At 40.5% G+C, this 27688-nt stretch overlaps 1 protein-coding gene across 12 annotated transcripts in view; it reads right to left on the reverse strand.

The window, feature by feature from the left end:
• Positions 1 to 27688, reverse strand: part of C4H4orf19 (chromosome 4 C4orf19 homolog) — a 48175-nt gene that overhangs the window by 17014 nt on the left and 3473 nt on the right. For 2 of the 12 annotated variants that reach the window (XR_010430201.1, XM_064653040.1), the window contains exons 2-5: positions 6713 to 6762; positions 4481 to 4571; positions 2550 to 2726; positions 1674 to 1728 (exon numbers count right to left, since the gene is read on the reverse strand). Coding sequence is in view for 2 of the 12 variants with exons in the window: in XM_064653037.1 (XP_064509107.1) it covers positions 1674 to 1771 (98 nt within the window). In the remaining 10 variants the exon portion in view is untranslated. Of the gene's footprint in view, positions 1 to 128; positions 271 to 1673; positions 1829 to 2549; positions 2741 to 4480; positions 4572 to 6712; positions 6763 to 20848; positions 20936 to 27688 lie in introns of those variants that run through there. The other 10 variants (XR_010430202.1, XM_064653042.1, XM_064653043.1 and 7 more) reach the window with 9 other exon arrangements.

The raw sequence follows: 27688 nt of genomic DNA on the forward strand, positions 1-27688 counted from the left end.
TAGTTTGTGAGAAAAACTTGGCAAGCCAGACTGCTTCCCAGGTATTTTATTTGGTTGTGCCATGCACATTGTTGTACAGTTGCACAGCAGCACACTGTATACTATGAAATCTAGGTCTTTGTTGATCCATCTGCTGGAAGCTGTTGCTTCTTGTATTTGCCTGTGAGTTCTGTGCAGAAACAATTTATTGGCCTTCTGCAGCAATTTGGGGCTAAAGACATTTAAAATATATTGTTGAAAGACTGAATCTTTAGGTAATCTGGGAAACACCTGGTGAACAGAGCAAGATGGAAAAGGAGAGAAGGTGGAAATCTCATATGTTTTAGATATCATAAAATTTTTGTAAGTTAAAATAAGAAAATAAAACTTAGGAAAACAACAATGACGTCTCATCAAGGTAACTTCTGTAATTCTGGCATTCTATCTTATCGAAAACTCTTGGTTGCACATCAGTTCTATGAAAAGGTTCAGTACTTCCTTGGTGTTTTTTGTTTTGGTTTGGTTTGAATTTTTTTGTTTGTTTGGTTTGATTTTTCTGGGTTTTTTTGTTTGGGCTTTTTTTTTACCCTGTTGAGTCTTTGGAAGTGGGCATGAAGAGACACTGCTGGAGTTTAGCAGGCCTTTATCCTTTAAGTATGCCATACACTTTTACTTAAGGGAGCAATATTCTGAAAGTAAACTTGGATGTCTATGGAGATTGCTTCAAATATAGGTATTGGAGTTTTTTGTGTATAGGCCTTTAGGCAGGATTGAGGCCAGACAGGATACATGATCTCAGTTCTGGTATTCAATTATAGCTTAGTGTCCCCAAAAATCATTTTGGCCTGAATATTTCAAATGCTTCTGGTTTGTTTATATCATCTGAAATATTGCCAGTGGCAGATATTATGGTGTTGTTGTACTGCTCAGAACATCAGCCTCTCTTAATAAAAAGAAAATTGGATAAAGCCAAAAGCAATTTGTATGAGTCAATGATTCTCTTCTGAAAAAAAAAGTTAAAAAAACCCAAGCAAAAGCTGTATTCTCCCCCTCTCCCCAAACCAAACCAAACCAAACCAAACCAAACCAAACCAAAAAAACCCCCAAAACCCAACAAATGGATTAAGGAGATTTTTAAAAATTGTCAGGATATTGTGCTTTTGTGTTTGACCATTTCATGGAATAACACGCAGCTTTTTGTAAGGAAACTGTCGGAAGTCAGGGTGCTCTCCCTCTCCAACCAAATTAATCCTTACATTTTTGTTTTCCAATTAGTTCTTTTCCCAAATCCCCCTCTTTCTTTCCCCCGCTTGACTTAGCTTGTTCTTCCCATACCATTTGCCTGCATTTCCACATTTTCTCCTGCCATTTTTCACCTCTGTTAACTGATTTAGATTGATTCAACTTATTCCTGTATTTCTTCTGTACAGTGTCTTTTTCTAAACTTCATAGTGGAAACTGGCAAATTTGCTGCATCAGGAACCTTAGGGTTTGGAAAGAAACATAGTTCAGAACCTGTTTTCTCACCAGTGCTTGCAGCAGCAGAGCACTGCCATTAGAAACTATTGTGGAGTACTGCAGAGAGAAAAATAACCCAGAGGTGTTTTATGTTGTGGAATGCTGAAGTTACAATAGTGGATGGCCAGTAAGTTTTAAACCTACACAAGGAGAATAAAAAAACCCAATAATCCTACCTTTCAGATTGTACTCCATCGACTTCTTGAAAGATTTGTTTTAAATGTCTTGATCCTGCAATAGTAAAACACTTTGCAAGTGGTTTCTTCATGGGCATGCACAAATAAGAGGGGTACTCTGACGTATAGACTGTCTACTGCAAATAGTGTGGAAATATAACAGCCTCCTCTTGGTACCATTGTGAATTTTAAATTTTAGACAGTGATCAAACAAATCACTTGAGTAGTATGCTCATCCCCTTGAGCTGAATTGGAATGCTAACCTGCTTAAAGTGAGCATGAGCTTTGCTACAGTGGATTAGGACTCATGTGAAGTGTTTAAACAGCAACAGTAAAATTAGAAAACTTTCAAATATGCAGTATTATGGGATTTTTGGTTTTCTGGGAGTCAGGATATTTATAGTATCAATTAAAACTACTATGTGCTTGTCAGAACTTCACCCTTCAGATTTTCACAAATTTTGAAACTTAAGAAATGCCTCTGGCATTGCAGTAATATTCTAGGTTTTGGTAAAGCTGTTGTTCTTTCAGATATGTGCTCCAGACTAAATGGAAAATTCAGCAAAATGTTTTCTATTAAGAATTTATAAAAAGACAAATAAATTAATGAGATAATTGTAGCATTAGAGTGTAACAGTACAGTTGCTTTTTCTCTAAAAATGTAAATATTTTCTTTATTTCTTGTAGTGAGCAGGATACACCCACATGGATCTGTGTGTGCAGGCAAACCTATAATGACTGTTAATCACCAAGTCAAGCTCATTTCTGTGTAATGAGCAATGTATTTTTCTGTGGATTTTAGAATTTGGGCCATGTTCTTTCTTTTTGGCATCTTTCTGCTTTAGTGGTAACTTGAAAAATCTCAGTGCAACTTACATTACAAACCAGAAATCCAGGGAGAGCTGTGCTTGCATCGTTTGTGAAATCTGCAAGTCTTTTCTTGTAAGAGAGGGAGATTCTTACTGGCCTTGAGATCCCTTTCAGCAGAACACTCCTCCTAGGATCTAAGCCAAGGTAGTTCACTCCTGAATTCAGCATCCATAGTTAATGGGGCTGGGGAGGGATAGTACAAGCAACATAGTCGTTGGTGCTGCTGCTCTTTTTGCATACATATTCTGTGCAGTTATACTTCTCAGAATGTATAGGTAAATTGAAAAGTTCTTATAAAATTTCAGTAGCTAGCCTCCAGGTTTGAAAGTAGTTCTGGCTGTGTAGTTTCATGGTTTCTATTTGCCTACAAATTCAAGAAGGCAACACTGCATAGTGTCTGATCCATAGGTGATAGTTAGAAGATTTTCTGTTAATAGCCTGAAAGACTGAAAACTAAATGCAAATATAAGCAGCCCAGATATCTGATCTGACTCATTGCTAAGGAGAACCTGGGATTCACTCAACCTTGATTTCACTGCATTGCTCTGTTGCCCTACAAGAAGTCACTTTACTTGCCTTGTATGTCACCATTTTGTATCCTTCTCTATGTTTGTGCTGCACTTTGGAGATTTATAGCCCTATTCAATCTTACTATACTGTTGCAAATGGCTGAGAATATTTCTGTGCATCTGTTAAAGGTGTCATCAGTACTGTAGGTGGAGTAAATAATAAAGCTTATGAAGAATGAGTCATGGTGTGTTCCTGTTTTTATGCAACCATTTACTGAGGGCATTTTAAATCTTTTTTTGCATTAATTCTATTTTTTTAAACATAGCTGTCATTATTAATTACCAACTAGATTCCTCCTTTTAATTTTGCTCTGATCTCTAATTAATCTTACTTGCAGTGTAATGCTGTCTCAATGCCCTTGCTTGTTTTGTGTAAAATGTGGTCTGAAAACTTATGCATACAGTGAAAGAAAAATGAAAATGAAAGGAAATGGCCCCATGTTGAAAGGATGCAGGCTTTATTTAACATATTCAAAAGATGTAACCTCTTTAACTAAACCTTAAAGTGCATTCTTAACTGCTGTGAATTCCTTTTGTCTGTTTAACAAATTTTGAAGCTGTAGGTTAGCTATAGGGTTAATTAATAGTTGGGGTTTGTTTATTTTCAATCTTCTATGAAATTCCTATGATTCCCCAGAAATTTAAAATGGAAATGCCAAAAAGGAGAGCTGATGGAAATCACAGCTGTTGGTAAGTTGTCAGCATATCCATTATATCATGTCAAATGATAACTGGTTTCACTGTCAACTTCTGATGTGTGTAATTGGCTTTTGACCCAAAAGTAGAGTGTGCAGGTTTTTTTCTTTAAGGAAAAGCCAATCAATTAGCAACCCTTTTTGCTTATAATGTTAAAATGAGTGCTGAAAACTCAGTCTCAAGTGCTGTATATTTAACAGAAGAATAAGTGTAGAAGCTGGAATTGAACCAATAGTTAATTTTCTCAGTGTCAAATACGATTAGGCATAAAGCATTCTATTTTGTACTTAAACTCGAGTTAAAAATATCCTTTTTTTTTTTTTTTTCATTGTATTTGGAACTTTTTCCTCTTCTGCTTGGTGATAGTTTGGAACATGGTTGTTAATCCTGCAAATTACATTCAGATGTCTTAATGAAATACTCTTTTTACCATCATCTTTGCTTAGCAACGTCCCTTTTGAGATATTCTGAGAAACCTAATACTTGTCTGGTGTGTACACCAGTGTTTGTAAATCAAGGTGTGTTACCATATCCTGCTCGCTTTTGTTGTTTAATACTTTTTATGTTGCTGTGTTTGAGACAGAAACATGAAGCCTTATACCCAGTCACTCCAACTTATTGCACAACACAACTACCAGTGACCTGAGACCCAGTCTTTGGAATATGGCTTACCATGGTGGTGTCGATTGTTAAAGTGAGTGACTAGTATCTACATGGTTGTCATGGATCCAAGCAGCAAGTAGTTTTCCCATTCCAAAATAACCTGGAATTTAAACAAAATCATAAGGCTCTCAGAAGTTCATATTTGCATTTTCCATTTAATTTAGTTGCTGAAAAACACGCTATCTCAAAATCATACAGTCAAAATTGAAATACCTTAAACCTGCTTTGGCATAGACCATAGGTACACTTCAGACCCTGGGTGTGTTTAGTGCTGGACAAAATCAGGTTGATTCTGGCACTGAGCAATTATTTCCCTATTTACCTTCTCGTGCTGCTGTTGAATCTCTTTCTAGGTTTTTGGTTTTAAAAGTTATGTCCTCCAGTGGAAGTGTGCATGGGGTGTTGTGTTTTCTGACAGGCTGGAGAGTTGCCACTGATCCATCCACTAATGCCACTGATCCATTAGGAGCTCCCACCCTGAAACTTCCAAGCACCACACACAGCCCCTCTTTATATAATGTGTGAAGTTGACCAGCACTTTTCATAAGAAAAGTTCCTCTCCCCCTAAGGATCAAAGAGAACTAACATATTTTACTCAAACAATATAGAGTTTAACTCTTCCTTTCCAGAAATTATAACTTGGACTTCAAAGCTGAGCTGAAGATCAGTTGGTTGTAGACACTACTTGTTTTCCTTCGTTGATAAAAAATGTTAGAATTCTATGGTAGAGTTTCAGAAAGTTCTTGGCTATCAAGAGTGGTTTCAATTTGTGCCCTGAGGTTTGCATTCCCCTCACAGTTTCCTCTCCTTCTCTAATAACCTTGGCCCTTGTGCTTTTGTGGTACTGCCCAAATATTTTCTCTACTGCAAACTGTCGTCCAATAGCTTTTTCTTTTGGGTCTTTAGGGTCAGTTCAGCTCTTCATTACAATCTTTCAGTGGAACAAACCTCTGATTTTCATGCAGTTCTTTGCAATTCTGCCAATGTGTTTCTCTATAATTGTTTACAGATGGTTGTATTAATGTGCTCTCAATGCATTTTGATGGTAAAACTGTGACCAACCTTGCTAGAATTGGACTAAAAGTCTTTAAGATTCTGTTGTAAGTTCAAGAAATGGTGCAGTTTTGTGAAATCAAAGCTAAATTTGAAAATCCTAAATTGTTTGTATGAATGCTTAGAGTGAAGAAATCATCTTTCCACTGTAAAACTGGACACTTCTCTGCTGGACTCTGTAGGGGTGAGGAAAAGTAAATGTGGGCAGTTGTCTTGGTTCACTGAGGTAATTGAGGGGGAAGAGAAACAAATAGTCCATTTTCTTTACAAAACGTACCTAGGAAATATAATCATGTTGAGGTGAGTTATTCTGTCAATCTTTCATGAATTTAAAAAGTTTTTATATATCAGAATGCTAGCTCTTGAATTCTGAAATCTGTAACTGAAAAGGCACAGGGTTGTTTTTTGAGTGGTTAAAGCAAGCTGACAAAAGGAGAGGTCTTGATCCACAGCTGAAAATAGGCTGTCTGGAAGAGCTGTGTGGTCTTGCCAGTTGTACAAGAGATTTCTGGAGAATTACCCTCTTTCCATTAGCTGAGGCACCTTAGGATAGTGTTGTCTGTTTAGTTGATCCTGCAGTCCATTATCATGTGTCCATTCATGTCTAGATAGAGGTTCTTAGTTGTAGTCATGTCTTAGTGAGGCCCCTTTGGGTCACTGACAGCAAGAGATAATTTTATGTTCTGTTTGTTCCACCACTCTTGTAGACCATGCTGGCTACTTTCTATTTCTTCCTGGCAACTAGTGATAATGAGCTGTTTTAGATGGTATATCCTTGTTCATAGCAGGCTTTCTGATGCCTGGACTATGAATCACAACAAAATAAATTTGCCTAATGTTTTACAAGGTGTTGTACAGAGTCATAAAATAATTGATTGAAAGGCAGTTCCAGAGTTCATCTGTCCCAGCCTTCCACTCTGTCAATATAGGGTCTATAAGCGTGGCATGAAACACAGAACACCCAGGTTTAGCTCGTTAATGCATGGGAAGCTTCGATCTTTGTTGGCAGTGTCAGCAGCAGCAGCATGTGGCTCTGCTGGGCAGGTGATGCAGTGTCAATATAATCTATGTTCATATAGTTCTTTACTAGTAAAAATCTCCCAGAAGCAGAGGATGAAAGTTCAGTATCCAAAATTTTCCACTTCTATAACAGTTTCCTGTTCTTAGTTTGGGTGTTAAATGTCTTACCTCCGGATTTCAGCCCCAAATGTTAGCAATCTGTCTCCTGTTTAAAGAACCTAGAAGAAATAAAAAACACACTGGTGTGTTGCTGATATTTTGCATATATTTGCTGTGGCAATATAGAGGCATTGATATGCCCTCTAGCAGAAGATATTTGTGGCAATTTCCCTGAAACTCTTGTTAAAAAGAGATTTTTTTTTTTTTTTTTTTGTTGCAGCAAATAACACTGTTCTGCAGGCAACTTTCCCTCATTTTAGAATTTTTGTTGTTGGGACAAGCAAAATAATTATGAGATAAGAAATGTCTTATAATCGGGACCTTTTGCAGCTTCATCCCTTGCTTGGGCACAGGGATGTTCTGGTACACAATTCGTGTAGACACTATTCAGCCAGCACTGAGAAACCCTGACAGACAGTGCTCTGCATGGAGCAGCTCTTTTTCTTTGTAGAAATTGTGGATGTGCAGCCTTTTGTATGATCAGAATCTGAGAAATCAACCTATCCAGATGCTTAAAAATTAATTAAGGAGAGAGAGTGAGCAAAACCAGCTCCTAGTTCCTGCAGCAGTCAGTGCCCATAAATCAGTCTGTTTTTCCTTTTGAAGCAGGACAAGAGCATGAATTTAATTAATGGGTTTGACTTGCACTGGAAACACACAGTAGAGTAATCACCATACCCACACCTTTGACAGATGCTGTAAACATACAAATGTTATTGTGTATTTACTCATGAATTGTTTCCACTGTCATTGTGCTAGATACAGTTGAATGCCTCAGGCAGGTGGCAATCCAATGACTGCAACAAATCCTTGTTCTTTGGACACCCAGATCAGAGACTCAAAGGAGCAGCAGGTTAGTTCCTGTTTTCTTGGTTCCACCCGACTTCTGCTTAACAAAGGCATTAGTAATGACTGCTACAGAAAACTCTAGGTGAAAACAAAAAAGTCTGTTTTCCATTATTGGAAATTTAATTATAACATGAAAAAAAAAATCAAATAGGTTTATTCTGCTACTCTGGTTAAAAAAAAAAAGGGGGGGGGAGAGAGCTTATTCTTTTTATAACTGTCTCTGCAATGGATCACCAGGAATGTCTCTGTATTGTTTGATTTTTATTGTATTTTTAGTTCTACCCTGTTAAGTGTAAAGAGATATAGAAACTGTCAGGCTGGATCAGACCCCAGTTCAGTGCTGTAGTCAGCATCAGATACCTCAGAAAAAACTGTACAAACAGCCCTGATATTATGGGGAGCTAGTATTATATAACTTTTACATCACATCTATCATGGCTTTAAGTCTCTTGTGTCTGAAGACTTACATTCTCCTAAAACTGTTAGCTTTTTAAAACTGAAATTTGATTTTGTCACATTCACTATTGTGATGCTGGATAGTGTTTGGGTTATTTCTGTAGAAACTCATTACACTCTTTCCCTTGGTAACAAATTTATAGATGGCAATTAGACAGACTTGTTATGCTGGAGGAAGAATTTTGTTTGCTCCATTCTGAGCTAGTCCCTTTTTTGAGCTGATCGTGTGTTCCCCCATATTTATGTTGTTATATAACAAGATGGCTACACTTTCCCTTTAGTCTACAATGCAGTGTAGGATTTCACTTTCTAGACAGCTAGAGGACTTAAAAAATGTGTACTGAGAAATGTGTCTTTATTTTTTGTTTGTTTGTTTGTTTGTTTTAATAAGAAAGACTGGGAGCATTATTTGAGCTCTTCTATATGGATGGGACTTTTTGGTTAGTGTGGATGTCTGAGATGTGAAGTTAATTTCTAAGAAAGTAGGAAAATAGTGGTGCTTTACTGAAATACTGACAAAATGGTTTAATGTTGTTTTATATGCCCTGTGTTGCCTACTGGTGTGAGAGCATTCTGAAAACTTTAGATGCAGAATGGCATCCATGCTCCTATGATTGCTTGAACCATGTGATATTGTACTAGCAGTATGAGCTCTACATATTTTGTTGGTTTTGTTGCTGCTTAGAGTTTAAGGACAGGACCTATCTGGAGATTCAAGGAAAATCGAGCCTCTAAATTTCAGAACAACATTACCAGACTGGTGGCGAATGCAGTTATGAATGTTTATCTGGAACTTAAGATTCAGAATGAGTATTGAAATGTGCAAGCCACTGCACATCGTATTCAGGCAAAATTCTCAGACTTCTCTTCCTTTCCCTATGATGCTCATACCCTGAGAAGATCCATGATCCTTGTTTTTTAAAAAGTCATGCCAAAACAAAAATATCCATAAAAAAATTAAGTCAGAAAATGCTCTTTTCTATGTTTTAGTGTTTAACACACTCATAGCTACATTGGCCAGATGCTGACACTGGTAATTCTGGGAAATATTCACAAAGAATGCCAGACACCGGGCGACTCATCTTTGTCTTTGTTATAAGAGAACATTTTTTTATTGAACTGTAGAATAAATATTTTACCTTTCTCATCTATATATAACATCTTTAATCAAAACCTCAGATAATTTCTTAAATTATTATTAACGCTATACATGACAGCATTTTATTATGTAAAAAAAGTCATCAATCTGATTTCATCAGCACAACTTTGTGTAAAGGCCATTTTGCACGCTCTGGGGTCTTATGTAGGGATGGCTGAAGAAGTAAACCATCATCCCATCCCCAGCTGTTGGCCTCATTTCTGGGTAAGGCCATTCCATAAGAAATATAGAAGATGCTACATTTTCTTTACTCCTTTTTACCACGATTTGCAGCACATATTAGTGTGATCTGAAATTTATTGCTCTTTAGCCTTCATTGCTGCATGTTCTACTGTGTCTTCTCCATGGCAGTGGGCCTTCCTCCAAGGGGAAGAAATTTGCATGATCCTTAAGCTTGGTAAAAGCTGGACTGTGAATGACTTGTACTTCAGTGTTAAACTTGGCTCTGTGTTGTTTTATTACTTGATTGCTGAAGCATCTGACAAATCAAGGCCTTGTCTGCAAGTCATACCCTGACTTTAGCTGTTTGACCTGTCTCTGCATTGTGTCAGGAGCTTCATGGGGGTGCACTGGGGCAAAGGCTTGTTTTCAGCTTTTGTGCTGTATGGGAAACACTGAGGCTCAGTGCCTGAACCATGTGATGCCATGGTGTCACTGGGCAATAAGAGGTGACTTGCAACTGGGCGGAGCCAAGGATGTGCTGTAAAGCCTGACCTCATGCTCTTCTTCTGATGCTCAGGCTCAGAGGAGACCTCATCACTCTCTACAACTTCCTGAAAGGAGGTTGTAGCCAGGTGGGGGTTGGTCTCTTCTCCCAGGCAGCTATCAGTAAGACAAGAGGGTATGGTCTTAAGCTCTGCCAGGGGAGGTTTAGGTTGGATATTAGGAAGAAATTCTTTACAGAGAGGGTAATCAGACATTGGAATGGGCTGCCCAGGGAAGTAGTGGATTCTCTGTCCCTGGAGGTTTTTAAGATGAGACTGGATGTGGCACTTAGTTGCCATGGTCTAGTAACCACGGTGGTGTTGGATAAAGGGTTGGACTTGATGATCTCAGAGGTTCCTTCCAACCTGGCTGATTCTATGATTCTACTCCCTGCAGGCCCTATCTGCAGACCTGCTGTGGATCTTTTCCTTGCTTGCCCTTACCGGGAGCTTGTGTTTCTATGTTCATACAACATCTATTTGTTGGTGGAGGGGAAGGGGAGATGTGTGTGCTGCAGGTGTTTGTCTGCTTTTTCCAGTATATTTTTCATTGAAACTGTCTGCTGTGGCATGTACTACCTGATGCAAATATATCCATGTGATTAGCTAGTCTTGCCAGCTTTTATCTGGGTTGCAGCTATCTTCCTTAGGGCCTGTCTCTGTAAGTGGTATTCTGAGGCACCCAGGCATCTCCCAGTCTCTGACTATTTTCAGGCAGTGGTGACAAAGCAACATCAAATTTAGCTACAAAAACCAGGATGGTTTCTGAAGTGTAATTCACTGTCATAAGCTCCTAAGCTTTTGTTGGCAAAGGGCCATGGGGAACCACCTATAGAAATACAATCACCCTCTATTCTGTTTTTGAGGATGTGTAAATGGATGACATTAAATCATGGGTTATAATTTAGACAGTGAAAAATTTGCAGACTGATTGTGTAAGTTGAAAAGTCCCTTGAGGAAACACATTATGTCTATAATCCTGTCAGTCAGAAGATTAGAGAGTCAGTCAAAAACTAACTTAGGTAAATGGCTTAATAGTAAAGATTGTGCTAATAAAGGTAAGAAATGTATTTTGCTGAAGGCTACAAAAACTGTGGAACTTTGAAGAATGGTATTTCTTTTCCAGAAGATGTAGTAGAAAATCTGAGCTATGATGAGTTGAACATGATGCTTCTATTGCAACATTAGAAATAATTGAAATTACATAAATTTGTGGTTGAAAGAATCCCAATGTTCTTAGCATTAGGTTATATATTTGGATAACATATGCAGCCTTTAGGGCTCAAATTTCAGAATGGGACTTTTTCATCATAGTTTGTAATTGTGTGAATATTACATTGACACAAATGAATGAACCAATGAGGAACAGAAGTGAAGTGCTTTGGATGTCATTTTGAATACTCAATGGTAGCAAACACAGACTTGGGAGCAGGTTTTCCTCATCACCTTTGTTACATGCATATATAGATGTATATATTCCTACTAGCTGTGTTTAGAGTGTGGAAAGTCCTACACTATCAAATTTAGTTTTTAATAGTGTACATTCCTCCAGAAAGATAAGTGAATCACAGTGGCTGCTGCTTCTTTCTTCTGCTTTTGGTAAGGTACATCCTGCTTTTGAGAATGAGTTTCTGTTGAGAGAGTGGAGCCAAGTTTTCTCTTATTTCAGAAGTACGATACTGAGTGGAACAAATGGATGACCCTTATTCTATAGTTGAAATACATTTAAGTGGCTCATCTTACATCAGTAATCAGTGTAATCAACCTTTGCTAAAAATTACACATATATTTGTTTTACAATTTGTTATGAAATACTTGCACCCACAGTGTGAACACCCCTGTCACATCTAGGGGATGAGGATTGCAATCTAGGGGAGTTTGGCTTCCTAGTGTATGCAATGGGGCAGCAAGAGCATCTAGTCCTGGAGAGCCAAGGCTGGAGCTGCTGTCAGTGAAGTGTTAGTATGAGTCTTATTCAAGGCTTACTGCTTTTCCTGAAGTTCCTCAACTTGTTTGTGGGAGGTGTAAAGCTGTACCCAAAGGCCAGTAAACCCCATTGCTGAAATAGTTAATAGCTCTACACTTTTCTCCTTTGTGCAGGTAGCATGCTGCACAAAACAGACCAAGACCAGACTGCAGTGGGGGAGCTCCTCTGGGTAAGAAATACCGGCATTTTTGTTAGAATTTAATGTGCACATAAGGGCTGAAAAGGCACATAAAATCCTGCTGAAGCCAGCTTCCCCTTGTCCACTTGAAAGTTCTAGCTGTAACATTGGCAGTATTTTTATCCTCCAGACAAATAAAAGCTCAGGAGGAGGTATCAGCAGTGAGTCCTCTAAGCAAAGCAAAGATGAAGATTTTGGAAGTCGTTTCAGTAAAGCAGACAGTAATGAAGAAGATTTTCAAAATGAAAATAATTCCCTAATGTTGCCTCTAATGCCCTTTCAAAGTGGGTAGCAAAGGCGTTTTTCAGACAAACTACTGCAATTCAATTAGACTGACCTAATTTTTATTTCTTCTCTTTCAGCTACAGATTTCCACACTGATACAATTTAGCTTTCTTAAGATCCTGTTATGGCTTGGATGGGACTTGGGTTACAACACTGACAATTGAGAGAGTTTAAATACAGGAAATGTTCCCTGAATGCTTGCCTTGTCTGTATGCTCATTTGAGCTAAGAAAACTGAAAAAGGACTTTTTTTGAATTTAGGCAGATGAAACATTTTAGAAGGAAAGCAAATGCTGTTGCAGCCCAGAGCAAATGTTACTGAGTATGACTTATGCAATGTATGTACTTTTTCAATGAAAAGGAGTAGAGGTTATAGGCCCACTCTTTTATATTTATATCATTATCTTTGTGCTGACTGTTCACAGTAACATACTAAGTGGCACAAAACTCTCACTAAACACCTATAAACTCAATCATGTGCATCACATCCCACAGTTAGCAGAATTGATTATGCATTTAAAGCAGCTTTATCTAGAAATAGAAATTCTTACTGGGCTTTCTTCATCAGCTGCTGTTTTCTTTATTTAACCTAATTGAAAGCTGCTTTAAAATGCATTGATGACATCAATATTTGGATAAGATTCTGAACTGATGGTTCTAGGTTCCAAGCCTTTGAAATAAATGTCAGTTCTTTTTGAAGCGTGAAATTACTTTTTCTTACAAATTCTTCCTTAATTTAAAATTGCTAATCCTATGAGACTGATAGTCAAAACATCTACTTAAGACTGAAGCCTGCTTTGCCTATAGATATGGCACTGTTGTGAAGCAAGAATAAACTAATAAATAAACCAATTTTAAATCAGTGCATCATTTTCTTACATACAGAATTGCTTCAGTTTAACTATGCCAGTGCAACACCACCCTTTTTTTAGAGCTGTGTATAGTACACATTGGTCTTTCTATGAGCTGCTCTAGGCAATGGTTTTGCAGCTGAAGCAATGCTACTGTGGCATTTAATACAGCTTGGATTGTCACATTTCCAGTGCCAAGAGATCCCTGTGGTGCCCTGACATGAGACTGCCTTCTTTGCCAGGTGTTAGTATTTACTTGCAATCTGCATATGCAGGATTGAAAACAAAGGCATGGTGGTTTTAAATGGTGAGAGAGATTCTCACTGTTTGCAGTCTTTGATCACTTCATCTGTAAAGAAGGTATTTATTTCTCTGTTGTAGTTTTAACTTACTAGCTGGTATGATTTGTTTGCATTCTAGGGATTTTAAACAGAGAATCCTCAGTATTCCTTTTGATTTTACACTCACAAATGCTATGTATCACATCTTGAATGAGATTTATTGAAATTTTGGAGTTGCTGAGGGTGGTGAAGTCTGTAGAAAAGACTTCCTTTTTCTGCAGTGTAATCAGATATGACTTTTATCAGTTCTTCAGTCCTGTGGTTTCATTCTTTCAATGGATGGTTCCTCAGCCTTGACAAAACCTATTTTTTTATTGTTAAAATCAGTTAAAATCCTCGAGCTCTATTATGCATCCCAAAACAAATATTGATACATGGCTTTTCTTTTACAAATTGCATTTAACTGAGGGCCTAAGTGATCTATAGGAACTAAGAATAAATATTATCTCCAGTAATAAAGACCTTTTTTCTCTTAGCTCTTTAAGCTTTTCTCAGGTTCTAGTGGCAGGGATGCTTGTGTGGACTGGGGACACCGGAGCCTATAAGGGTCTGTGCTGTCCCTTGCACTGCAGTGTTCTAGGTCTTTTGGTGTGGTGATTCACCATATACACTTCCCAGATTTTGACATCTAGAGACATTCCTATTTGTTGTGTATATTTTTTCAGACGACATGTGTTAATAAGGATGAATAGGGAAAGGTAAGTCTGGTTTACAGAAGCTGCAAAAAAATGTAGCTTTGTTCTGGTTGAGAAAACGTAGTTTTCTTGTGGTTTCTTTTAAAAATTCTTTGTGAAAAGAATTTGCTGCCCAGGCTTGGCTCCTCCTCGGAACCGATTAAGGTGAGTGGGAGGGGTCAGGCTCATTAGCAGGTGATAGGGAGGCATAATAAGAGCCTCCAAGAGAGCTACTAGGCCATTTGCTGCCCAGGCTTGGCTCCTCCTCGGAACCGATTAAGGTGAGTGGGAGGGGTCAGGCTCATTAGCAGGTGATAGGGAGGCATAATAAGAGCCTCCAAGAGAGCGTGAGCGAAGGTCGCTCACGCACCCCACATAGGAGTGGGCAAACAGGGGCGTGGCACATCAGTGAGGGCGTGGCACGGAAGTTTGCACGGCAGTTCCCATAGGCAGGGCAAACAGGTAGGGCAGAAGCCTAAGGTATTTCTGTGGCTTTTTTCTCACAGCTCAAGGCAGTCATGCCTCCCAAAAAAATGAAAGCTGTTGCTCCTATTACCAGTAGAGGGGTGTCAATACAGACAGAACCCTCTAAAAAGGATGCAGCCACTCAGGCCTCTGGCTGCATAGACTGTTTGAGCCTACAACTGCTACCAGAGGACAGCGTGAGAAACACCTGCTTACGATGTGAGCAGGTGGATGATTTGCTATGTCTGGTGGCAGAGCTAAAGGAAGAGGTGGAAAGACTAAGGAGTATAAGGGAGAGTGAAAGGGAAATTGACTGGTGGAGTCACACCCTTTCGATTCCTAAAGAAGCCCAGCAGGAAGTGGTGAAGCCCAGCCCCCCCTGCCATCAGGCAGACAGAATGGACAATATGGATGGAGAGGAATGGAAACAGGTGCCTGCTCGTAGAGGCAAAACCACCCCCTCTCGACCCCTTTCACCTGCCAGGGTGCCCTTAAAAAACAGGTATATGGCCCTGGTTTCAGAAAGTCTGATGGAGGACAGTCAGGAGGAAGATCTGTCTACAAGGTCTTCTGGTTACACCCGGTCTACTGGATCTGTTACAACTACAGGTAAAAGGAAAAAGAGAAGGGTTATTGTAGTTGGTGACTCCATTTTGAGGGGAACTGAGGGCCCTATATGTCGGCCAGACCCATCCCACAGGGAAGTTTGCTGTCTTCCTGGGGCCAGGGTGAGGGATATTACAAAAACACTTCCTAAGCTTATTCAACCCTCAGACTATTACCCGCTGTTGGTTGTCCAGGTTGGAAGTGAAGACATCAATAATAGGAGTACCAGGGTAATTAAAAAAGATTTTAAGGCTCTGACCCGATCACTTCATGGGACAGGAGCACAGGTAGTAATTGGCTCAGTTCCTGTGCTAGCTGGGATGAATGAAGAGATAAATGAGGAGAGGTTTAGGAAAGCACAGCTTACCAATAGGTGGCTTAGAGGATGGTGCTATCGTCAAAATTTTGGGTTTTTTGATCATGGGGCAAACTCCATGTTGCCTAGTCTCGTCAAACCAGATGGGCTTCATCTATCTGGGAAGGGCAAAAGAACTGTAGCCCGTAAGTTGGCAGGGTTAGTTAGGAGGGCTTTAAACTAGGTCTGAAGGGGGAAGGGGCGGCAACTGGGTTCTCCAGAAAAAAGCCTAAGGGTGTAGAGCCTGAGTTGAGAATAAAATCAATGGCCCAGCTGAAGTGCATGTACACCAATGCACGCAGTATGGGAAACAAACAAGAGGAGCTGGAAGCCATAGTGCAGCAGCAAAACTATGACATAGTTGCTGTCACAGAAACGTGGTGGGATGACGCACACGACTGGAGTGCTGCTATGGGGGGCTACAAGCTCTTCAGAAAGGACAGACAGGGAAGGAGAGGTGGAGGGGTGGCATTATATGTTAGAGAGTCTCTTGACTCTGTTGAAGTTGAGGTCAGCAGTGACAAGGTTGAGTGCCTGTGGACCAGAATCAGGGGGAAGGCCAACAAGGCTGACATCCTTGTGGGTGTCTGTTACAGACCGCCCAACCAGGATGATGAAGGAGATGAATTATTCTACAAGCAGCTGGCAAATGTCTCAAAATCTCCAGCCCTTGTGCTTGTGGGTGACTTTAACCTGCCGGATATCTGCTGGGAGCTTCATACTGCAGAGAAGAGGCAGTCAAGGAGGTTCCTGGAGTGTATAGAGGATAATTTCCTTCATCAACTGGTAAATGAGCCTACCAGGGGTAAGGCCCCACTAGACCTACTGTTTACAAACAGAGAGGGGCTGGTGGATGATGTAGTGGTTGGAGGCCGCCTGGGGCATAGTGACCACGAAATAATTGAATTTTCAATCCTCAGGGATGTAAGGAGAGCCATCATTAAAACCTCTACTCTGGACTTCCAGAGGGCAGATTTTGGCCTATTCAAAAAACTAATTCAAGGCATACCCTGGGAAACAACCCTTAAAGGCAAGGGGGTCCAGGAGGGATGGACATGCTTCAAGCAGGCAATTTTGAGCGCACAGGAACAGGCTATACCAGTGTGCCGAAAGGCCAGCCGGAGGGGAAGACGGCCGGCTTGGTTAAATAGGGAGGTTCTAAAAGAAATCAGGGATAAAAAGAAAGTTTACAGACTGTGGAAAAAAGGGCTGGTTACTTATGAAGAATTTACGAAGAGAGCTAGGTCATGCAGGAAAAAAATTAGGGAAAGAAAAGTGGAATTTGAAGTTAATTTGGCTAATTCAGTTAGGGATAACAAAAAGTCCTTTTATAAATACATTAATAGCAAAAGGAGAGGCAAGGAAAACCTCAGTTCTCTGTTGGACTTTGAGGGAAATATAGTTAACAAAGATGAGGAGAAGGCTGAGGTACTTAACACCTACTTTGCCTCAGTTTTTAGCAGTAAGACAGGTGGCCCTCAGGACAACTGGCCTCTAGAGCAGATAGACAGAGACAGAGACCTGAATAGCCCTCCTGTATTCCAGGAGGATGTAGTTAGCGACTTACTGAGCCAGCTGAATCCCAACAAGTCTATGGGACCAGACGGGATCCATCCCAGGGTGATGAGAGAGCTGGCAGAAGAGCTTGCCAAACCGCTCTCCATCATCTTCCAACAGTCCTGGCTCTCTGGGAAGGTCCCAAATGATTGGAGGTTGGCGAATGTCACCCCAATCCACAAAAAAGGCTGCAAGCAGGACCCTGGCAACTATAGGCCTGTCAGCCTGACCTCGGTGCCTGGCAGGGTTATGGAGCAGATCATCCTGAGTGCAATCACACAGCACCTTCAGGATGGACAAGGGATTAGACCCAGCCAGCATGGGTTTAGGAGGGGCAGGTCCTGTCTGACCAACCTGATCTCTTTTTACGATCAGGTGACCCACCTGGTGGATGAGGGGAAGGCTGTGGATGTGGTCTATCTAGACTTCAGCAAGGCCTTTGACACTGTCTCCCATAATATACTCCTGGAAAAGCTGGTAGCCCATGGCTTGGACAAGTATACCCTCTCCTGGATTAGGAACTGGCTGGAGGGTCGGGCCCAGAGAGTGCTGGTGAATGGAGCTGCATCCAGCTGGCGGCCGGTCACCAGTGGTGTTCCCCAGGGATCAGTGTTGGGCCCAGTCCTGTTTAACATCTTTATAGATGATTTAGATGAGGGGATTGAGTGTATCATCAGCAAATTTGCTGATGACACTAAATTGGGAGGGAGTGTCGACCTGCTGGAAGGCAGGAGGGCTCTGCAGAGGGATCTGGATAGACTTGAGAGATGGGCTGATTCCAATGGGATGAAGTTCAATAAAGCCAAGTGCCGGGTCCTGCACTTTGGCCACAACAACCCCCTGCAGTGCTACAGGCTGGGCAAAGAGTGGCTGAAGAGCAGCCAGGCAGAAAGGGACCTGGGGGTACTAATTGACAGGAAGCTCAACATGAGCCAACAGTGTGCCCAGGTGGCCAAGAAGGCCAATGGGATCTTGTCCTGTATCAAAAATAGCGTGGCCAGCAGGAGCAGGGAAGTGATCCTTCCCCTGTACTCTGCGTTGGTGAGGCCACACCTTGAGTATTGTGTTCAGTTCTGGGCCCCTCAGTTCAGAAAGGATATTGAGGTGCTGGAGCGGGTCCAGAGAAGAGCAACAAGGCTGGTGAAGGGACTGGAGCATAAGTCCTATGGGGAGAGGCTGAGGGAGCTGGGGTTGTTTAGCCTGGAGAAGAGGAGGCTCAGAGGTGACCTCATCACCGTCTATAACTACCTGAAGGGAAGTTCTAGCCAGGTGGGGGTTGGTCTCTTCTCTCAGGCACTCAGCAATAGGACAAGGGGGCACGGGCTTAAGCTCCGCCAGGGGAAATTTAAGTTGGATATCAGGAGAAAATTCTTTACAGAGAGAGTGATCAGGCATTGGAATGGGCTGCCCAGAGAGGTGGTGGATTCACCATCCCTGGAGATTTTTAAACGCAGATTGGACGTGGCACTGAGTGCCACGATCTAGTAAATGGACTGGATCTGGACCAAGGGTTGGACTCGATGATCTCGGAGGTCTTTTCCAACCCAATCGATTCTATGATTCTATGATTCTATGATTCTATGAAAAGACCATTTCCCCTTTAACTTCATAGCATGATCTTTGTGGTGGTCTTTAGCTATTTGAGAGAGCTTTGAAGTTCTTGGACCCCTGGAAGAAATATTAGGGCTTAGTTTTTGTGCTCCTTGTCAGTCTGCTAGTTTGATGTCAAAGAACCGAGCTGCTGTCCCACTGTGGATCACAGTGCTGGTAAGATTAGACAGTGAAGTGACAGGAAAGAGAGTTACTTATTGAGACTCAGATAGCTGCTAGATTCTATCAAATCCTACCTTGTTCATGTCAAAAAGACATCAGAATTCATTTCAGCTAGGATGGACAGGCAAATCTGCATAAAAATGTAGTCAGTGCTCTCTTAACCCTTCTTCTGTCTGATCAAGTTTCAGTCTACACATCTCATTTTGATTAGGTGAGAAAGGGGTCTGAAGGAATAAGATATTTTTGTCCTTTACAGGAAAGAAGGCTTTTTCACACTGTGCTATCTGGCATATTACCTCCTGAAATCCTTTAAATGCTTATGTTTTTATTTTCTCTGTAGCAAAACTTTCTTGCAAAAGTGATATGAGTGACTTGCTGTGTAGTTTTCTGTCACAATTAAATTTCTGTGATACTGAACTACTGCCAAGAGCTGTCCCTTTTCTCACCTATTCCTTGTCCTATGCTGTATGTATTCAAAAGGAAGAAGTGACTTTGAAAATTCATAATGAACAAAAGTGCTGGAAAAAACACCAGTCTGCTGTGGCTAGAGCTTAATCTGAGCCCATAAGGTGAGAGCTGGTGAACCAGAGGCCTTGACATCCGGAGAAACTTGGCTAGTTCAAGCTGTATTGGAAGATCCCTTTTTCTTTCCTTTTTTTTTTTTTTTTTCTTTTCATTTATTACTTTTTCAGCTAGTAGAAAGTTTTTCAAACATGAAAGAATTGTGGAAACTTGGGAAATCAGTCTTGGGAAAAGGATGTCTCCACAGGCAAAGTCTAAGAAGAAGGAAACAGGTGGTAAAGATTAACATGAGGGCAATTAGCTGTGTGGTTTGGGTGGAGCAATGACTGGGGAGGACAGCTTTGTGAATAATAGGCCTGACTAACTCCCAACAGTCTGTTTGTGGCTTTTCTGCTGGCACTGCCTGCCTGTGCTCTCTGTTGCTCCAGCAGTGGGTGCACTGCAAGAGCGGTCGTGGAACATAGCCCCAGTCCAGCTTCAGCAGCAGTCAGGTGCCACATCATGGCAGAACAATTCATAAAAGCCTTACCTAGTGTTGTTATTTGAAACCCACAAAAATTCAATTCTCAAGTCCAAGCCCCCCCTCCCACAACTCTGTGGGACATTGGTGTTTGTTATGCATAAGACTTTGCCCAGAAAAATCTGTTTAGCTGTCCTGAGTCCTATTACTGGACTTGACAGCAGCACGCTCATGGCAGGTCCCTTCTCTTTGAGGAAGGCAGCTTGACAGCCACATTGTCCAAAGCAACTTAAGCTTTTCAAACCTGGTGTTTCCTTTGTCTTGAAGAGTCCCTGCTGCTCTGGGTGGGCTCTGAGCCCCCCTTAAACACAGTATAGACACTGGAACCCACTGCTGTCAAAGCCATATGAGACAGTGGTCACCACAGGTTGTGTAATAACCTCCTGATGTCACCCATTACTTGGGATTTCAGGTACCTACAACTATGCACCTCCTAAATCCAAAGGGATTAAAACTTGAACACTTATTTCTCAGGGATAATGTATTCTCTACTAATAAGCAAGATGGAACTGGGTTGTGCCTCCTTATTCTCCCAAAAGTAAGGAGGTGCCAGAAGTCTGGATCCCGTCTGGATCTGTCTAGGTAATCTATAAATGTTTAAATATAGTATGTGTTATTAGGTGTCTCTGGGACAGACGGATCAATAAGACCTTTATCACTTACAGTGCCAGTAGATGCTGCTGTAACACAAACAAGAAAATGCTGCAAAAACGTGATAGTAGCTCAGAGACAAGGCACCTATAGGTCTCTTTATATAGAGAAATCCTACAGGAAGGGAGGGGGCAAAAGACCTAAAGTATAACGGGAGCTGTGTAATTGTATGCTGTGAGTAACAAACACCTTGGAATCTTCCAAACATCTCACCTGGATGCTTCAAAAAGACCATTCATGGAAAGCTTTATGGTAATCAATTGCAATCTTTCTTCCATAAAGAAATCTTCAGGCCTCCTGGAAAGCAAAAGAAGTGCCTGGAGAAAGTAGGAGAGTAAACTCAGGCTCTGGTACAGGCTCAGCTTTGTTAAGAGGCCTTTCAAAAGGGCTCATTGACATGAGTGCTAAATCATGTTTGTGTTGCATTTTGCTGGACTAGAATTACAGTGTTTCTCACTGGAAGAAAAGAGTAATGGCTCAGTAAGGAGATTTTCTGCATTCAGGCCTTTCTAGTCTTTATGATGGATGCTCTAGCCTTTGTTTTCCACATAGGTGTGTTATTTTTCTCATGGGAGGGAAAGTAGCAAAAGATCTCTCTGTGTGGGAAGGAGAGTGAAGCTAGTTCTGCAAACATGGTTATTGCAAATACCACCCTAGAGAGAGTCTGCAGTTTTTTGGAGACTGAGCTCCATGTGGTAGGTGGGAGGGGGTTTCTGTGCTATTGATTAATTTCAAATTGTGTGGGATTTTCCTGGCATAAATGCATAGGGTCTTTGCCAATTTAAGCTTAATTTTCCTTCTGTCAAATGAGCTGCAAAAGCTGTGTGATGAGGAAGTTTTGAGGATGAAGGACTCTAAAATCTAACCTTTCCATTTTGTTTGGGAGAAGGATCATGATTTTTTCCTGGAAAGTAGTATATTTACTCATGTAGTTTCTTTTGCAAGAAACTTTCTTTTCCAGAGTCTTATTTAGGAAACCCTGTATATCTTCTGGAGTACAAAAGGCTTTTTTATATCTTTGGATAATATGCTCCTTACTGGGAATGCCATGGAGATGAGAAAAACCAAAACAACCTGAATAAAGTGCAAATTCTGCAGAGCAACAATAGATTTGCACAGGTTGGGAAACAGGAGGCCAGAAGGCTCTTGATGGACTCAGTCCTTGGGTTAGAGAATTTGTGCCAGTATCGAGGTGAGTCGTTCAGCTGTGTTAGCACTGCACTGCACAGTGAGCTCTGTGGACTGAGCAATACTGCAGGCTGTAGGAAAGTGAGAGAAAGTAGAACTGAACAGGCCAGAAAAAAATGTGTTGTAATGAACAAAAAAATTTCAGTCTATGATTAAATTTATTTCATGTCAAGAGCAGAATACAAATCTAGGCTCTTTCTTGGCATGGTACTGAACAGTATAAGCCCTGAAACACAGAGCATACCACTGCTGGATTTTTTGTCCTAAGTGTACTTTAGAGAAATTCAGTAAGGTTTACTTTATCCTGACAAATAGTCATTTAAGGCAGCTGTTACAGCAGTGCAAACCACAAGTTTGCAATAAGTTTTTCTGGGGTTCATCTCAAAACACTGGTATTATGAAACAATTTTTTTGCAGATTTGTCTTTTTTTTGCATCGAGCTAGAATGACATAGAGAGTGGAAAACAATTTCAGAAGATTAGAAGAATCAGTGGTTTACAAACTTCAAAATTGTTTGACACAGGCAATTTTAACATGTGTGACAGCTTAACAGGTTTAAGCAAACAGAACCCACAGGGAAAAGAGTCAATGTTGGTTTCACTATTTCAAAAGAAACTTAAGTAGATAGAGGGAAAAAAAATCTATTTTGTGTGGCTGGAAGACTGAAAACTCTCTTGGGAAGATTTCAAGTTATAACTGGATCTTCAAATTGGAATGCATACATAAAGAAAAGATACTGAAACCTGTTTATAAGTAGCTCGAGTTTGCAAGAGTTACATCTTTAGTTTGTTACTGCTAGACCAAAGTGAATCGTACACAGAGGAGTAGGTATGACCCACAAAGCACATGCTATAAATTCATTGTTCAGACAAAACATATATTTTTCTGGCAAGACTGAAACAGAGGATGATGAATGAACTACTTGGCCACTTGCCCAAATTCATAGCTCCTAGCAGGTCTCAGAATCAGACAGCTATGCATAGGGCACAGTGTTTGGGCTAAGGCATACACAGAAGAATGGGGTTGGAGAAGTAAAAATAACACTTGGAGAACAATATACTTGGTGCAGATGAGTTGGGTTTGAAAGAAAAATTTGATTTTGCTCATCTTAAAAACTAAAGCAACCTTACACAGTTGTCCTGCATGGAAACAGTGGTAAAAATAACTTTATCACTTTCATCATTATTCCTTATTTTTGCTGCTTTTTAATTGGATCACAACATGAAATCCAGACAAGTAATTTGGCTTGCGTTGGAACACCTGGAGAAGATCCTTTCCTCAGCAGAAGAATTTTACATGTTGTGGGAGCAAAATTAGTTTATTCTATGAGCAAAATAGTAATACTGTTAGTTATGCCACCAGCGTGCTTGCTTGTAACAAATGTGAATAGAGCCTTCCTAAACCTTCATTTGCGAAGCCTAGCCATGATGATGATGTCAAGTATTGGTGGTCCATAGTTCAGATGCCTAGCATGTAGGGGCACCAATCAGGTATTTTGGTGAATAGTTAGGCTAGGGTGTGCCTGGCTCAAGCAGTTATTTCTGAAATGATCTTGTAGTCTGTAATCTAGTACTGCTTAGACCTACTCAGCTATGGGAATGTTTGAGAAGGATCAACTATGTACACTAAAATTAGAAAACCTTCTAAAACAGCGTAAGCCATATAAATCAGTTTATTTATCAGATTATATCTGTGTCTGCTCTCAGATCAGACATAGCCTGAAAGTTATTCATGTACCTCATGCATTTCTTTTTCATTCATCCTTTTTTTTTTTTTGAGGTAGTGGAGTGCAGGGTGCCTTTTCCCCCAGTTTCATTGCTCAGTGTGCTTTCCCTACACAATGCTCCTTCTACCTAACAAGTACGGGAAACGTACCGGGATGCATTTTTTAACCTCATTGTTCCTGAACATTTCACATAAAGAACGGTCAGCAGAGAGTAGAAAAGCATGGTTACAAAAGATTGTGAAAATGGATAACAAACCTTTTAAAACTGAAAAATACAGAAAACACTAGAAGTCACGCTGAAAAAATCTTCAAGCAATGACTCTGATACAATACCTTAATAAAGACCCTTTTATATGATATGACTTTTTCTCTTACATGAATTCTTTTTGATTCAAAGGGGTTTTATTTTCTTTTAAATATAGCGTTTAGATTAATGTGTAAAGCATAGAGATAATTTAATCTAGAGCTGTTTAGAGTGTGAGTGAACTTTTCCGTTTGGTTATTTTAAACCAATTTCCTTCACAGACATTGAGTGATGATGGGTGGCTAAGGGAATGATTAGTTCACAATTTTGTGAACAGGAGCAAAGAGCTTTTACATTGTAATTACAATAATTATTTCTCAGAACAGGGCAGATCCAAAAAATTGACCACTGCATTAAAAAGGTCCAAATGTGGCTAAGATGTGCTAATGGTGAGATAGCAACTGCATTTCTGTAGAATTATTGAATTGCTGATCTTGATTGCATTTGCAACCTTTTTTAGTCTTTCAGTAGAACAATACTTGAAAGCTATAGTAAAGTATTCATTGCCTTAAAAGACTTAGTGTTGTCTGGCATTGAGCCAGCTTAAAAATACTTTTTCTTTTTTTCTCGCTGTTTCTTTTAATCCTGTGCAAAGGAATGGACTATATTCACCAAAATTATCAATGAAGATTGCGCTATTGGGTCTAACTTGCTGGTCTACGTTTTGGCTGTGGAGTTGCTTGTGATGCTGCACGCTAAGAACAGGCTGACATTTCCAGCAGAACTCCTTGTTCCAATAACTACAAATGGTGTGTTGCAGGTCACACTATCATAAAGCAAATACCTGCTGCCTGCGCTGGAATTTTATTTATTGGTCAATTTAACATACTGCCCTGTGACAAGAATGTTATTGACACTGGGTTGGATTTTTAAAGTATGTTAGTATCTAGAAACAGATTTGACTATTAAAGTGTTTGGGAGACTTTGATTCAAATTCTGCCTCGTACACAGAGCCAAGGGGCTGATTTAGCTACTTGCTTCTCAAACCTGGCCTTCCCCCCACATGCAAAATGTGGTGCTCTGGGATAAATAGATGCTCTCTCACTCTGGACTGACTGAAATCAGTCCAGCCACACTGATTTCAGGGGTGCCACTGTAAAGTGTTATGATGGAAGGATGGCAGGGAAATGAAACAATACTAAGGCTGTAGTTTGATGGTGCTGGTATTGGCTGTGAAAGCAGCCCTAGCATCAAGGTCTTTGCCCTTGGCTTTCCTCTGTTTTCTTAAACTGTCTTTGATGTTTTTTGATCATCTGTGCACTAGCAAATCCATATGTTTGTACTCTGTATAAACTTAAAGCAAATGGAGAAGTTTTTATAGAAGGTCATTAATGGGATAATTGCACTGAGCATTAATTTTTAATGTATGTTGGTAAATATGAATTAACCTTTTGGCAATCTGTGTGCATTCATCCAAAGCAATGGAAAATACTCCCAAATTATTTTAATTTAAAAACAGATGCTAAGGACAGAAATTGAACATTGTACGTGGCAAGAGCTCCTCAGGCCCCTGGTGGCCTTCAATTCAGGGCTGATGACTGTAGTTTCTGTTTCATTTGCATGAAAATGAAATCTTATGGTATTTTTGGTCTTTATCCCTTTATCCACATTTTTTTCTGAAATGGTGCATGGCAGTTGAATCTGTATCTTTTCTGTGCAGACGCTGCCTATTCATTACTAATGTTCAGTGGAGACATGCACGTACTCTGACAACAAAATGCAGGGCTGATATCAAGCCGTGCAACATCTGCTAAATTCACATGGGGAAAAGGAATATGAAAACAAATACACAAGGGCACAGCTACTGAGATGGTAAATATTGTTTTTTCCATGCCACACCCAAACCAAAAATAGAGACAGAGGGGCCCTTAACAAAGCTTTATCCAGGTTCCTGACAGCTGACTGCTTGTTTTCCAGTGAGTTATAAGTGAACAAGACTGCCAGCTTACTTCAAAAGCATGAATTAGCCTGAGACTTATGCTTCTTTTACTATGAGTAGATCAGAAGTAGAGGAGAAGAATAGCTCCATGGAAATTTGTAGTGTTAAAATCACACAAATACGGTTGCTATTAAGCTTCCTCGCCATAGAGGAGTAAGAGTGAAAAACACTTCTTTTTGAGGAAATAAACTGCCTGTAATGTGGTGGAGCAGTATGGATTCACTGGCTGGGCAAGAGGAGCAGCAGGCAAGGGAGCCCAGGCTGGCTGTGGGCTGCAGCCCCAGGACTGGGAGGTGCCCTGGCACGGTGGACCTGGGTTTTGGTGGGGTGTCCTTCTGCACAGCCCAGCTGTAGGAGGGAGCACACAGCCCAGAAGGGAGAGGAGGAACTTGCTGGGTGGGTGTGTTGGGGCATTGGTAGTATTTTCTGCATCCTAGGCTGTTGCACAAAGCTCAGGTGCTTAATAAGGTAGATAAAGCTGGGCACTCCCAAATCTACTGCTGATAAAACAGTGTTTCACAGTGGCTGTGGGACGAAGGGGGAAGTGAGTGTAAGAAATACATTCCAGTCAATAAATACAGTCATTGCAATAAATTCAGTGGGGAGGGTAAGTAGTCAGGGAAGGAACAGACCCACAGTCTTGAGGGGTCCTCAGAACTGTGGAAATGTGGCTCTATATGGCTCATTTGGGTCACTCCCTGCCTCTCCTGCCTGAAAGCTGCTGTCAGAGACTCTGTATCAGGGTGTATCGTAAGAGGACATTAATGCCAACCTGCCTGGGCAAAGTGCCTTAACATCCAGATGCACCTGTCTTGAGCATGGGAGATTGGACGTGAAATAATCTATTTTGGTATGGTCTGGAGAGCTTCTGTCCAGCACAGGCAAACCCATACTGCTGCCATGCTGTTTCTGCTGGCAACAATGTGCTGGGTAGCACTGGCACGCCTTGCATCAGGTTATTTCTTTTTCTCCTGTCCTCTGTTGGCAATGTGAAGATATGATACTGTTCCCACTGGAGGCAGTGTGAGAAGTTCACAGGCTGGACTTCACACTGAAAGGATTTTCAGTAAATGGGATACACTTGTCCTCGTTACTCAGCTCTTTCTGAAAAGCAGATTGCCTGTAATAGCAAGGCATTGGACCTCGTTTGCATAAAATCACACAATTAACTTCTCTTTAATGGAAATACACAAATTATTAAATAGTTGAGAAGTGATGCAAAGTTGGCCCAAGCCCAGCTGGTAGCATTCAGAAGAGTAAGCCCCAAGGAGATGGCTTACTCCTCTTTGCTATCCTAAATGGAAAAGTAACTTATGTGAATTAATAATAGAGTATTCAACCAGAAATACTTTTCTAACCAGAAAGCATCTGTGGCTTTGCAGCAAACATCTGTGATTAAAGTGAAAAATAGAAATTAAATAAACTTGTATAAAAATGGCAGACAGAAAAAAGTCACACAGAAAAAGAAAACTTGTGCCTTTTTTTTCCTGCTGTGAGTGATTAAATGTTTCGTTTCCAAGCAATGTATTCAGTTCTTAATAAAATTTTAAAGTTCTTCCATATGTCTGAGTGAAAGTGACTCAGAGGAGAACTCATGGGAAAATTGCTGCCTTTTTTTTCCTGTTTACAGGAATCCCTTTTGACCTTTCTACTGAAACTCATTTATTTTGTCCATTTTGATATCAAATTTTCAATAAGTAAAGCTGCATTGTGTTTTATAGCTATCCTCCTTAGCAATACATCCTGCTTGCCAGCACTCTTCTGTAGCTCAGCAAAAATCAATGATTTTCATGCACCATTGCTTGGGTGTGAAGTTTTGACATTGCTTCTCTAGCATGATCTGGTGCTAAATGAGGTGCTCCTGGTTAAGGAGCAGTGGGGATTTGGCCACCTGCT

The sequence above is a fragment of the Pseudopipra pipra genome, chromosome 4 (assembly GCF_036250125.1).
Source record: "Pseudopipra pipra isolate bDixPip1 chromosome 4, bDixPip1.hap1, whole genome shotgun sequence".
Classification (NCBI taxonomy): Eukaryota; Metazoa; Chordata; class Aves; order Passeriformes; family Pipridae; genus Pseudopipra; species Pseudopipra pipra.